Here is a 15,589-nt window from a genome sequence, read left to right as displayed (position 1 = left end):
ATTGAGTTGAATTCCCAAATGTTGCTTTTCTTTTTTGATTTCTCTTAATATTATCTGCCTTCTTTTATTCTTCTGCTTTAATTTCATCTGCTTTAGTTCTTTTTCTGCATTAATTTTATCTTCTCTCTTCATCTTCTTTTCTTTTTCTGCTTTCTTTTAATTTTATTTTCTTTAATTTGTGTTTTTTTCTTGCTCTGTAATTTCTGACTTTGTTTAAAAAGTACATTAAAGAATTCTGTTTTCTTTTTACATTATCTGTTCCAATATATTTACTCTAAATCTCCCAAAGTCCCTTATTGCCCCCTTTTAAAACAATTTTCACTTACAACTCTTTCGAAACTCCGTGATGGATTGTGTTTTAAATTTGGTGTCGGTATTTTGGAAAATCCGCGGCTTCTTGAAATCCTCCCCCCTTAGAATGTCCCTTCGCGCCAAAGGCTCCCGCGACATGTAGCTCAACCGGTACAAAAAATTCAGCCGGTACCAGCATGGCATATGCGGTACGCAAGTAGCTTTGTTCTCTCGTTCATCAAGACTCTTAATTCTGCACCCACTGGTCCATAATAGTATATATTTATTTATTATTCTTTTATTCTTTTTATTTGTTTGACTTTGTCCCTTTGTTTTTATTTGTCCCTCGTTCGTCAAGATTTTTAATTCTGCAACCACTCGTCAATAATTGTATATATTTATTTATTATTCTTTTATTCTTTTTATTTGTTTGACTTTGTCCCTTTGTTTTTATTTGTCCCTCGTTCGTCAAGATTTTTAATTCTGCACCCACTCGTCAATAATTGTATATATTTATTTATTATTCTTTTATTCTTTTTATTTGTTTGACTTTGTCCCTTTGTTTTTATTTGTCCCTCGTTCGTCAAGATTTTTAATTCTGCAACCACTCGTCAATAATTGTATATATTTATTTATTATTCTTTTATTCTTTTTATTTGTTTGACTCTGTTTAGTTTGAATCTGTGCTATTTCGAATCAATGTATATTTTTGTATGACGATGGCTATGGCTGTGATTTTTATAGGTCTTATATGTTTAGTGCCTTATTATTACAAGAGCTGCGGCTGATCGGCATGACCGTGTAAGGCGTTTAAAAATAAAATTGTTTTGTTATTATTTTATTACTAGCATAATTCAAATTGGTTTAATTCAATATTGGCATTCACTGTATAATCGTACATGAGCACCATATATGGTGTTTAATATCACGATACATTTCGTCTAAGATAACCTATTCTCTTCTATTTTAGGTGTCAGCAGGTCATGATTTTGACCATCCAGATACAGTTCAGAATCATTACGAAATTCTTCGATGCTACGAAATATTGGGTAATTATGTTAATTTTGAAATTAGTTAGTTTAGTTAAGTTAATTAAATCAATTTGTTAATTTAATTAACATGTTTAATTGTTAGTTATTTTAAATTAGCAAATTAGTTAATTAGCAAATTATTGATTATTTAATTTCAGTTTCTACCCTAAAAGAATTTGACAAAAAAACAATCAAGGAGTATCACTCTTGAAAGAGGTAATAGTGATCCCACACGATGAGGGTGAAATTCCCTATTAGGAACATGGATCAGGTAATCACGCAGGGGATTATTATGTAACCTCTCAAACCCCGAGATTTTTGTGATTTTCTATATTGTTCAAGTAATTTTCCCTTTTTGTGTGTCTTCCGAGATCGTTGGGCACTTTGCTATTATAGAGATCTTTCATTTTAGTGCCTTCATTATTTCATTACTAGTGCTTTCATTATTATGTAACCTCTCAAACTCCGAGATTTTTGTGATTTTCTATATTGTTCAAGTAATTTTCCCTTTTTGTGTGTCTTCCGAGATCGTTGGGCACTTTGCTATTATAGAGATCTTTCATTTTAGTGCCTTCATTATTTCATTATTAGTGCTTTCATTATTATGTAACCTCTCAAACTCCGAGATTTTTGTGATTTTCTATATTGTTCAAGTAATTTTCACTTTTTGTGTGTCTTCCGAGATCGTTGGGCACGTTGCTATTATAGAGATCTTTCATTTTAGTGCCTTCATTATTTCATTATTAGTGCTTTCATTATTATGTAACCTCTCAAACTCCGAGATTTTTGTGATTTTCTATATTGTTCAAGTAATTTTCTCTTTTTGCGTGTCTTCCGAGATCGTTTGGCACTTTGCTATTATAGAGATCTTTCATTTTAGTGCCTTCATTATTTCATTACTAGTGCTTTCATTATTATGTAACCTCTCAAACTCCGAGATTTTTGTGATTTTCTATATTGTTCAAGTAATTTTCCCTTTTTGTGTGTCTTCCGAGATCGTTGGGCACTTTGCTATTATAGGGATCTTTCATTTTAGTGCCTTCATTATTTCATTATTAGTGCTTTCATTATTATGTAACCTCTCAAACTCCGAGATTTTTGTGATTTTCTATATTGTTCAAGTAATTTTCCCTTTTTGTGTGTCTTCCGAGATCGTTGGGCACTTTGCTATTATAGAGATCTTTCATTTTAGTGCCTTCATTATTTCATTATTAGTGCTTTCATTATTATGTAACCTCTCAAACTCCGAGATTTTTTTGATTTTCTATATTGTTCAAGTAATTTTCCCTTTTTGTGTGTCTTCCGAGATCGTTGGGCACTTTGCTATTATAGAGATCTTTCATTTTAGTGCCTTCATTATTTCATTACTAGTGCTTTCATTATTATGTAACCTCTCAAACTCCGAGATTTTTGTGATTTTCTATATTGTTCAAGTAATTTTCCCTTTTTGTGTGTCTTCCGAGATCGTTGGGCACTTTGCTATTATAGAGATCTTTCATTTTAGTGCCTTCATTATTTCATTATTAGTGCTTTCATTATTATGTAACCTCTCAAACTCCGAGATTTTTGTGATTTTCTATATTGTTCAAGTAATTTTCCCTTTGTGTGTGTCTTCCGAGATCGTTGGGCACTTTGCTATTATAGAGATCTTTCATTTTAGTGCCATCATTATTTCATTATTATGTAACCTCTCAAACTCAGAGATTTTTGTGATTTTCTATATTGTTCAAGTAATTTTCCCTTTTTGTGTGTCTTCCGAGATCGTTGGGCACTTTGCTATTATAGGGATCTTTCATTTTAGTGCCTTCATTATTTCATTGTTAGTGCTTTCATTATTATGTAACCTCTCAAACTCCGAGATTTTTGTGATTTTCTATATTGTTCAAGTAATTTTCACTTTTTTTGTGTCTTCCGAGATCGTTGGGCACTTTGCTATTATAGAGATCTTTCATTTTAGTGCCTTCATTATTTCATTACTAGTGCTTTCATTATTATGTAACCTCTCAAACTCCGAGATTTTTGTGATTTTCTATATTGTTCAAGTAATTTTCGCTTTTTGTGTGTCTTCCGAGATCGTTGGGCACGTTGCTATTATAGATATCTTTCATTTTAGTGCCTTCATTATTTCATTACTAGTGCTTTCATTATTATGTAACCTCTCAAACTCCGAGATTTTTTTGATTTTCTATATTGTTCAAGTAATTTTCCCTTTTTGTGTGTCTTCCGAGATCGTTGGGCACTTTGCTATTATAGGGATCTTTCATTTTAGTGCCTTCATTATTTCATTATTAGTGCTTTCATTATTATGTAACCTCTCAAACTCCGAGATTTTTGTGATTTTCTATATTGTTCAAGTAATTTTCCCTTTTTGTGTGTCTTCCGAGATCGTTGGGCACTTTGCTATTATAGAGATCTTTCATTTTAGTGCCTTCATTATTTCATTATTAGTGCTTTCATTATTATGTAACCTCTCAAACTCCGAGATTTTTGTGATTTTCTATATTGTTGATTTTCTATATTTTCTATATTGTATATCCTGTTGTATGACCTGTAAAGGGGAGATAGATATAAATAGAAAAATGGATGAATTTTAAGAATTTACTTCTTAAATAAAGAGAGAGAAAAAAGGGAGAATTAAAGAGAGAGAAGGGAAAAACAGCTTCATTTCTAGAAACAGGATTAATATCTGAAGCTTCACCCATAAACTTCGGATCTCTATTGGAGATTGGAAGTTATCTTACAAATGGAGGAGATGAGGTTAGCAGCACTGGCATGAAACCTCAAGCTAAATGCGTGCCATCCCTCTACAAGCACTAAAATGAAAGATCCCTATAATAGCAAAGTGCCCAACGATATCGGAAGACACACAAAAAGGGCAAATTACTTGAACAATATAGAAAATCACAAAATCTCTGAGTTTGAGAGGTTACATAATAATGAAAGCACTAATAATGAAATAATGAAGGCACTAAAATGAAAGATCTCTATAATAGCAAAGTGCCCAACGATCTCGGAAGACACACAAAAAGGGAAAATTACTGTGGGGACCAATATCTTGTTCTTGTTTTATGCATTTGTGATTATTTCCAAAAAAATTATCAATTAAGAGCGTGAAAACATTCTATTTAGAAACCAATAATTCCTTCTATTCAAATTTATCTCAAGTATCATTCCAAATATTGATTGCTCGTACTTTAAAACCACTTATTGAACCATATGATGTCAATGTTTTAAGACCATATATAGCCCGAAGACCAAATATGTAAGCTTTCTTGTTGTGACAATTGCTTAATATGCATGGCAATGGCATGTTAATGCCATATTTTTGTCTGACAATGATATTTAATGGCATGGCAATGGCTAAATGACATGTAATGATAATTTGCATGACAGTGTCATGTAATTGCATGGCTTTGGCCAAATGTATAGCCGGAAGACCAAACATGTAAGCTTTCTTGTTGTGGCATTTGCAATGGCATGGTAATACCATGTTTTTGCCTGGCAATGACATTTAATGACATGGCAATGGTCAAAGGACATAACGGTAATTTGCAAGGCAATGACATGTAATGACATGGCTTTGTCCAAATGTTAGCGAACATATAGCCGGAAGAACAAATATGTATGTTTTATTGTTGTGGCAATGTCCAAATTTTCAACACGTTTTTTGTTTACTTAAGAGAAGGCGTTGAGAAACTAAAACCCTACTTTAAAAAAATATTACTTTCTAAAACCGTGAACAGATTGGCATAGTCTTTTTTTTATGATTCAATCACTTGTTTAAGAAGTCCCCTCATTCTGTGAAATCAAATGGCGTCTTTCAAGCAAATTACTCTTACGGGACAACTCTAACCTTGATGAAAGTTATTCAAAATCCTTATATTTAGTTAAATATGTGGGACTATGTACTTTCCCCTAGCCCTGACTGTCATCTAGTAGTAACTCTTTTTTTTGAAAATTTATTAAGTGCTAGCCTACCCGTCGCACGTTGCTGCGATAACAAAAGAAAAGAAATTCAAGGCACAAAAATTAAATCAACGTATTTAAATTAATTTATTTGCCTATTTACCGGTCGCGCGTTGCCGCGATTTCAAAAAAAGGAAAATTCAAGGACACAAAAATTAAAACAACTCATTAAAATTTATTTATTTTAATTACAGTAATATAATGTCTGCCAGGTGAGATCAAGAAAGTGACCAATGTCTCTGAATTTAGAAGTCTGTTAAAAGAACGTTGTTATAGGGTATATGAGGGTGAGTGAGTCAGGTTTCCGGTCTCTTTCCCTTTAATTTGTAAATGTTTTTTTTTGGATTTTTGTGTTTGGATGATGGTATGGGAAGGACGAGGTTAAATATGTTGAATGCTGAGAATTGATGAGTTGTAAACAAGTAGGGGTGGTATAGTCGCTTTTTTTTATATGATAGTTTTTTTTTGTTTTTATGCCTAGTTGGGGTAGTGATTTATATTACAAGCTTAGCTTCTGGATTTTGTTATTTTTGGTTGATGAATAAACCCTCATTTTAACTTTAAAAAAAAAGTGTATTAATTACAAATTTTCAAACAGGGCTGGCGAAATGAAATCGGGTCCTTGTGCAGAAGGGAAATAAACCGAGTTGCCAATTTGAAATTGAATCTAAATTAAAATCCTTAAACTCTAAAATTGAAAAGTGAAGGGAAAAGAATGAAATAGAACGAAGATTCTATTAAGCATCTTAAACTTTAAAAATTCTTAGTTTCGATTGGTTAAAATAAGAACCTCTCTCATTGGTTAAAATAGCGATTGAGTTTTAAACTTAGAAGTATCAGGAAAACTAGATCAGGATTATTGTCTTACCCGTTGGACCTTGTTTTACGAAAAGCATTCGAAAGACTAAGAGGACCTTGGGGGAGGGTGGTGTGGAAATATTTATACCTAAAGCCTTCCCAAGAGTGTACTCAACAACTTCTGATTGTTTCTTGGCGATCAGTTGAACAGAGTAGTAATGCATACAGAACAGAAAGCGATACAAACAGACAGACATTCATTATTATTTATATAGATTAGGCAACGATCAGTCTTTAAGTAATTGTTGACGTGAGCTAATATTAAAGATGAATCATCAGAAGTTGACAGAATGTTCATTAATGGTAATTAATTCCTGTACATTAAGTAGTTAACTAAGTAACTTAACTAAGTAAGTGATAAGTAGCACTAAGTTCACTAAGTAATTATTAATTTCTCTTCACTACAAGTTTGACCTATTATATGACTTTATTTCTGCTTGTTTTAGGTCTAATATAAATTGTTACTTTTCTTTTAAAAAAGTTTTTACTTTTTTTTCTATTTGTTGAAAATACGTAAAAAGCAAGGAAAACAAAATGAGAAAATCCATGGACTATTTTTTTGTTAGTTATATTTAGCTTTATATTTATAAAGCAATTAATATAAATTTTGATTATATATACGAGGGTCGTCCAGAAAGTAACCTCCATTTGGAAATAAAAATTAAGCCCCTTGAGATACAAAAATTTTATTTACATCTTAAATCTACGACTTTTCTTTATTTTTCTACATAAACCCCAAACAAATTCAAGCACTTGTCATGTCTTTAACAGTTTTTTCATATGTTTTAACAGGTAGTCGTACCACGTGAACCAACGGTGATCACGATTTTTTTTTTCGTCAACTTTTTTCATCAGATCATCATCACTGACAAGAAAAGGCATACCGCTTCTGTGTCAGAGGACCACGACGTTTGTTTGGGATTTTCCTCCTTAGACTTTTCACAGTCACAGTTTGATTTCATATCTTTTAACAGCTGTTTTTGAAATTTGCTGTGCATAATTATCTAACGTTTGAAAACTTAGGCAACCTGTCACGGCGTTTCAAACCTCTTTGTCGTTATCGAAGCGCTGAGATGAAAGCCCCTGTTTCATGTCGGGGAACAAAGGGAAGTCACTAGGGGCTAGATCTGAGTCTTAGGGGGGATGGTCAAAACATCCCATTTGAAAGTGACCAAAAGTTCATTTGTTATCCGAGCTGTATGAGGGCGATTGTTGTCATAAAAAAACACAACATTAGATGTCAGAAGACCAGGACGCTTGTTTTGGATTACCCTTCTTAGACTTTTCAAAGTTTCACTTTAGGATTCATAATTGTGATCGTACCACGTGAAACAACGGTTATCACGATTTTTTTTTCCTCAGCTTTTTCACCAGATCATCACTGACAAGAACAGATTTACCGGACCTGTTTTCATCGTGAATGTTTGTCCTTCCTTTTTAAAAAAAATTGCATCCATTGACGGACAACACCTTCACTCATAATGTTAAGAACATTAACTTCACACAATTCACAGTGAATTACGCCTAATGAGCTAGGTTTTGCTAAAAAAAAGAAAAGATTATAATGCTGCCTACCTTGCACTTGTCGGGATTCTCTACTATGGCGCTCATGTTTCGAGGTTCATGTTAGAGGTCAGCTGGAAGGCAAACGCGTGACATTAGGATGCTCCACTTTGCACAGCTAGAATTGGATATATATATATATATATATATATATATATATATATATATATATATATATATATATATATATATATATATATATATATATATATATATATATATATATATATATATATATATATATATAATATATATATATATATATATATATATATATATATATATATATATATATATATATATGTATATTAGACCCCGGCGCCGCGCCGATGAGGGAAGACCGGTGGTGGCGGGGCATAAAACAGCGCGCCGCAGGTAAGACGCCGCCGGTAAGATGTCAGCGGCGCGCCGCCGGTAAGATGTCGGCGGCGCGCCGCCGGCGCGATCAATGTTAACCGCAAACATTAATGTTTTCATCAATCTTTCTCAAATCACAGCTTAAATTTACAACAGATTTGAGCCTATTCTTGAGTTCAAAAATTCACAAGTCGCTGGCTGAAAACTGGTCTTCTTCGTTATTCATCAAGAGAAGTAGAAGTCTGGTAGAAACGAAATGGCTGTGGCGTTTCAGAACCCTTGCATAATAGTTGAAGTTTCTATTAGATATGTATTCTTAACATAGATAATTACCCAAATTAGTAGTTTTTTTCATCGAGTAATGCTGTATACACAATTTCAAATACCTTTGCCCAAAATTCGTCAGTTATTTGGGTTAAAACTTTGAAAAAAACTTTGAACATAGAAAGTTATTTTTTTTATAATGCCCTTTGCCTATATTTGTTTTGTCACATTTAAAAAAGTTGAAATGGGCAAATGTGATATTAATTTTTATTGTTTTGGTCTTTTGGATTCCTAAGAAGCCTTCTTGTATCAAAAACTGGTTTTTAATAACAATAAAAAAAAAATGCATTTTAAAGTTTTTTTTTTGGCTTCTTTATAGAATATATGTCATGTAGGCTAAGGCTGAACTGCTGCTTTTTTATCGCTTTTGGCTGCTCTTTTGGATATTATTAATTTTTTCTTTTGGGGATTCATTCCAAATTATAAACTGATAAATACCTAATATGTGTCAAATTATAAACTGTATCTAAAAGGAGTAAATTTATCAAATTGAAAAATACATTATGAACACTTCACATGAGAACACTTCAATTACAATGACACAAAAAACACTTAATAGTTTATTTTCTATGAAGAAAAATGAAGTGCCAGCTTATGTAGAAAATTTCTTATGTAGAAAATGAAAAGCTCATCCGTTTTAAGTGTAATTAAATGAAATAATATTCAGACTGAAGTAGCTCCAGGAAGATATTGAAATGTTCATCCTAGTTCGTCATTTTTAATCCAACCAAAATGTTAGGACACTTAGTATCAGTTATTGAGTTTAAGCTTTGATTTCCAAATGCTCACAAGAATTACCAAATTTAAGAAAGTCTCAACAATAAATCACCTGTGGTCAAAATACTCAGACACCTCGTTGATCCCCACCCAGGCTCAAAGATTTTGCTATGGTCATTTCCATGGAAACTTCCAAAGAGTTTCTTTTTAAAATATCTTTGAAGCATAGTTAGGGGTATTTAGACTTTTTTTATTTTCTTCAAATCTTTGAAAAAAGTGTTATAATATTCCAAATGTTAAATTTGTGCATATTTTTGGTAATCATTTGTGGGGTGATCGAATTTTCTAAACCACTGTAGATACGTAAGAACTTTGCAACATCAAGTACCCTGAGGTCACAAGACTGTCAAAGACTTCTCCTTGAACCTCCCAAATTGATAGCTTTTATTATGACCTGGCCTTTTAATGTAACTTGGGCACTGGACCAAGGGCGCCATTGTTACTCGAGTCCAACGTTAGGTGGGGATGTCGATATCGCTTTCGTCACACCGATTCGTTTTAGTGTGAATCTACCTGGTAAATATGAATGAATGTTTTCAAAGTAAACCCGTTTCATCAATAGGAAAAAAACCGGATTGCACGCATATGTCCCTTTCCCTTTGGACGTTAAAACTATGCAAGTGCTGTATCAAGTATAACTCACGAAAATCTTGTTAATTTTGTCAACTTTTCAACTTTTTGGCATCCCTGCTTTCAATAAAAAAAAAAAAAATTCAAGGTACTATCACTTAAATATAATAACTCCCTATGCCCCCATTCTGGATACCATCTTGATATGATACCGTCTCTGATTTAAATAAAAAAAAATTAAATTATTGGCACCTCTTCTTTAAAAAAAATCGAGGTATTATCATTTAAATATGATATCTCAATAACACCTCCCCTGGATACCACCTTGATAGGATGCCGTCTCTGCTTTAAATTAAAAAAATGAACTTTTTGGGATCCCTGCTTTCAATAAATAAAATTTCGATATTTTAGAATTTAAATATACTACCTCCCTACCCCCCCCCCTCTGGATACCACCTTGATAGGATACCGTCTCAGCTTTCATTAGAAAAATAATTTACTGAATAATTAACAAGGTCACTATATGGTTCAAACAAACACGCAAAATAACGTTAAACAGCTTAGTGCTCCTTGAAAAAAAAATTGAGGGTATGAGTAAAGGGGTACAAAGACAATAACAAAAATGTCGAAATTATTCAGATATACCTCAAATTATTGGAAAACTGAGTGATAGATTCGCCATGGCATTCCGTAAGATCCAAAGAATCGAAATAAAAGGGAGCACACACAAAAGCCAAATAAGGCCAGTAACCTATGAGAAATCGCAAAATACCCAAGACAATGAACAAGTTCTAATGGGGGGCCCTGGGCTTATCAAAATATTTCAATGGTTTCCCAGGGAATTTGATATCATTTTCTTCTGTCTCCACTTTAAATGAAAAAAATTATTATCCTTTTGGCGTCCCTGCTTTCAATAAAAAAAATTAGGTATTATTTAAAAATGATAGCCCCCTATCCCCCTCCTCTATAGGCAATAATTTACAATTTATTTATGAATCATATTTTTGGGGTAGCTTCCGAACAATTGAGTATTAAACATTCAGGCGTTCAACAATTGAGTATTAAAAATTAATAAAATATTATATTAAAACAGCAAAAAAAAACAAAAACAAAAAAAATCAGCAAAATTAAAATTCAACTTTATAAAAAAAATGTCGGCTGTCAATTTAAAAATACAACAGAAGGCTGAAGATGTATTGCAGTTAATTCATTATTTAATTCTATTCAACCTAAAAAAAAAATTTTTGACTACAAATGATGTAAAAAATTGCAATTAGAAAACTGCATTCGAAATGATTTAAACTCATTTCATAAAGACGATACTTTTTTTTGTCAACATGTGAAGAACTGCATATATTGCAATAGCATATTGCATCTGTCTGGTTTTTATGCAAAGTAACAAAAGAGAGGAAAATTGATGAACCAGAGAGCAGTGAAGAATTATGGTATACAAAGTAATATTTGGCAGGGAAAGTCACTGGTGATGAATCACTAGGGGTGGCACCGTGATTGCGCGATTTTCGGGGATTCGGGGAACCAAATTTTTTTCGGGGTGACGCATAGATTTTCGGGGTAATACCCGTAAATTCGGGGATAGTTCAAGCTCTGTTTGATTTCTAATCAGGAAAATCGAAATACTAAACCACACGAGAAGGAAAAGCTCCGACTTTGCGGTTGACGCAATAAAGAATTGCCGTAAAAATAATTTAAAGTCAACCGAACGCCGCCGCCTCTGCCATCGGCGGCGTGCCCGTGGCACGCCGCATCGAAAGGGGAATTATAGACATAATTTTTAAAGCGTATGGAACAACTACCTACTTGTTCTGAAGAACCACGTGTCGTCTTAAAGGAGTCGGGGAAGAACTTTAATGATATTTTTAAGGTATTGGGCTAACGTGGTGTTCCCCTGTATATATATATATATATATATATATATATATATATATATATATATATATATATATATATATATATATATATATATATATATATATATATATATATATATATATATATATATATATATATTAGAACATACTATACTATTAGAACACAAGGATTTTGAAAATAATATTGACTTTTCTTAGGTTTTTGGTGCCTTTTTCTAAAAGAAAAAGATTTTTTTTAGCATCGAAAGGGGAATTATAGACATAATTTTTAAAGCGTATGGAACAACTACCTACTTGTTCTGAAGAACCACGTGTCGTCTTAAAGGAGTCGGGGAAGAACTTTAATGATATTTTTAAGGTATTGGGCTGATTTTACGGACTTGCTTTCCATTTGGCAATTTTTATTGAGTGAAGAGAGTCACTACCCCTCAGCATTGTTCCCCTGTAACGTGGTGGTATATGAGATACTCCATGCGTGTGTTGTCTCCTCTCCATGGATATGAGCATTATAGGGGTCACAGTAGACACAGGAACCAAATTTACCAATTAATCTTTTAGGTAGCTTGTTGTAAAAATATGTAGAAGGTAAAAAATAATGGGTACTGATGCGTTACATGGTCACTTCTTTAAAGTCAAGTTTGTTTAATGCTGATGAAATAAAATAAAATAGGATGAATATATATTAGTTTAGAAACAAATTTGGGCTATATATTTTCACATTAGGGGGGGGGGGGTGGTAAAGCATACCATATATTAAATACGTAACCTAATCTAACCTAGGTACCTTTCCCCCCTATATCCCAAAAAATAACAGTTTAAATATCGTAAACGCAATGAAAACTACTCTTTGCATTCCATTTCTGAATAGCGGTCTCTTGAAAATAACCAGTCTGGCGGGTTTTGTCTCTCATTAGTATATAAAAGCGACCATGTAACTCAACAGTACCAAATAATGATTTTTTTCAGCGAGAAACTGCACCGAAAGAGTTATCAGAAACGTAATCCTTAAGCTGGATTCCTCTCACACCAAACCTCGAGTCGGAGTTTTTACTGTCCTTCGACACCTTGCGAATGCGCTTAAAGTCGAATTCCAGCCATTTACGGATGACGTAAACAGAGTGTTGAAGCATTCATTATCTGATACGAGGAATCCGGTAAGATCGATTTCTACCAAATTATAATGCTCAGTAAAATAGCTATCTTTAAAGATGAATAACAGGATATCCCCCACTCTGTATTTTTTGATTTTACAGGCACTAAGGGTGTACGAAAAGTGGGAGATAGGGGGACCCGGTGGGTGAACCCGGTGATTATGGGGTCTTCGACAACAATTTTTTTTGCTTAAATTTGAATATCCTATAAAGTAATTTACTGGTTCTTTCTGTTTCGCCAAATCCCACCCTCACATTAACAGTTTAATGCCTAAATACTTACGCAACAGAATTGGGAGTTCAAAAAAAAAAAAAAACTGAAAGTGATAAAGAAAGTGAGAATGATTATTAGAAATGTTTACCTTTATTATAACTTTAAAACTCCTTTTTCTTTTATTTTCAATAACTCTTTTCAATGCAATAATTTTTCTTCTACTTCAGCTAGATATTGACAGGAATTGGTACTCTGAAGTCTCTCCAGGGCCACTTTTGTCCCTGACGAGGATAGGTTAATTATAAAGGTCGGAGCTGTTCCGGTGTTACGAAATGGTTTGGGGTATCTGTTCCGTCATAAGCTTCTTCCTCCTTCCCTATCTTTGAAAGGAAAATACTATTTGCGTGACCCCATAGGAGTGTCAGGAAGGACCTTCCATGAGGTCGCCCAACAAGAACCGAAGCCGCAAATGGTGCTGCAGAGCGACCTTGAGGAGTGGTATCCCCCGTGGAAATTAAACGACAAAGTAAACGAGATGGCATTTCCACTTTATTCTGATTGGTGGAATATAATGAATTCATAATTTATTTGGGTTTGGTTTGTTTTAGTGGGCTTTTTCGGGCTGAAAAACCTCTTTCTAGATAAGTTGTTTATTATAAGTTGCCTCCCCCATAGTAGTATAATGTTTGTAGGTATGGATATATAAAGAGTCGTAGGCAATCAGTTTGAGATTGCTTGTCTAGGATTTCGACTCTTGTTGGTAGAAGAGCATCTTCAAGTGTGGAGTATTGTGATCATATTGTGATCAAGATGGGTCCAGGAATCCAAAACGCCCAAATTCGTGTTCAGTGTCTAGGGTTGACCTAAAGCTGAAATTTAGGAAAGGTAAATATCTTCCTGAAAGTTATACTGTCGGTAGACTACAGGATGAGAATTCGAAAGAAACTATCCAGGAACCGTTAAATACGAACCTAAAGAGTTTAAAATTGGACAGTGTAGAAGATATATGGAGTAATTTTAGGAAAATAGTTTGCAAATAAGCAGATGGTGTCTTAGGGAGGAAAGTTAGAAACGCAACTAGGAATGTTAGTGAAAATACTGTCTATTTCATAGATAGGAGGGGGGCCTTGTACAAGAATTATTTGATTGATAGATTATATGAAAACAATAGGAATGTAAAGAAAGCGGAGAAAGCATTAAAATATGAATTAAGTAGTTTTGAAGTGAAGACCATGGATAAAATTGCTGAAGTTATGGAAGATACAGCCAGACGGCATAATAGTAAAACATTGTATTGGCATGGTAATAAATTGAAAGGGAACAGTCAATCTGGACTTATCTTAGTTAAAGATATGAACTGAGCTACAATTAAGGATAATATGTGTGAATTTATAGAAACCGAGAAAATCAAACTAAAAAGAACTCCCCTCTTTCGGTGCGGGTTTTCAGATTATTTACTTACGATTGAAAATTCCGCGTTTGAATTTCAAATATAATCTCATATTTGACTTCAAGTATAATGTACCAGTATTATTTCAAACTTGATTCCAAATAACCAAAACAGTTAGGGTATGCTATTTCTAGGAATTCGACATTTCTGGCGAAAAAGCGCCTCTCTCCTCCTGCGCATTTTCTTAGCGAAGTAGATTGTTTACTAATGATTGGAAATGCCACGTGTAATACTTAACCAGAATTAGAATTGCTAAAAATAGCTTAAATGCCACAGGTAATACTTAATGAGAAATAAAAGGGCTGAAATGCCATGTGTAATACTTAATCAGAATTAAAAGGGCTTAAATGGCATGTGTAACACTTTTAAAAGGGCTTAAATGCCATGTGTAATACTTAATCAGAATTAAGAGGGCATAAATGCGACGTCTAACACCTAATCAGAGCTAAAAGTGCTTAAAAAGGGCTTAAATGCCACGTTAATACTTAATCAGAATTTAAAGCGCTTAAATGCCACGAATAATACTTAATCAAAATTAAAAGGGCTTAAATGTCAAGTGTAATAATTAATCAGAATTAATAGGGCTTAAATTTATTTTTGGCTCTTCTGCTATTTTTAAGGTAGTAGTGTCAATAGAATGCCATATAGGGTAAACTCCTAATGGAACAAAATCCCTTTTCGACAAGAGATAGTGTTAGTTGTTCATACAACACTTAATCATTCATTTTAACCTGTGATTTTATTACTTGACACTATTTTTGCGTCCAACTGCACTGACCTTGAAGCAGCGCTTGCTAAGAATTTTTGTTGCTTTGCTATTTTGATTGTTTCTTGTAAAGATGCTTTGTCAGCTCTGAGCTATTGAAGATAATAAAGCCGTGATGTTTACCCAAAAGAAGATAAGTCATGTTTTTGGTGAAAATGCGTTACAAACAACAAGTGATTTCTCTCCTTAAAATCTACAATTTAGTCTGATCTGATCCTTAGGCTAAGAACTCTAGTATGTGACGTTTATTTAAAAACCTCGGAAGAGCAATATGGCAAAATAGGATTTGACCCGTATCTTCTAAATCCTTTATTCTAGGCAGATTTGAATAAGTTCATTAAATTTGTCATGAAAAATCAAGCTAATTAGGCAGCTCCCTATT

General features: G+C 33.3%; 1 protein-coding gene across 1 annotated transcript in view; it reads left to right on the top strand.

Annotated features, from left to right (window-relative positions):
- Positions 1–15,589, top strand: part of c11.1 (maestro heat like repeat family protein c11.1) — a 211,503-nt gene that overhangs the window by 79,794 nt on the left and 116,120 nt on the right. The window contains exons 7-8 of the mRNA XM_089097791.1: positions 1,262–1,340; positions 12,593–12,780. Of these exons, the coding sequence (XP_088953917.1) occupies positions 1,262–1,340; positions 12,593–12,780 (267 nt within the window). The remainder of the gene's footprint in view (positions 1–1,261; positions 1,341–12,592; positions 12,781–15,589) is intronic.

Source organism: Artemia sp. Qi Xiang Cuo, chromosome 12 (assembly GCF_049724085.1).
Source record: "Artemia sp. Qi Xiang Cuo chromosome 12, ASM4972408v1, whole genome shotgun sequence".
NCBI lineage: Eukaryota > Metazoa > Arthropoda > Branchiopoda > Anostraca > Artemiidae > Artemia > Artemia sp. Qi Xiang Cuo.
This window is presented reverse-complemented; position numbering and strand designations above follow the sequence as displayed.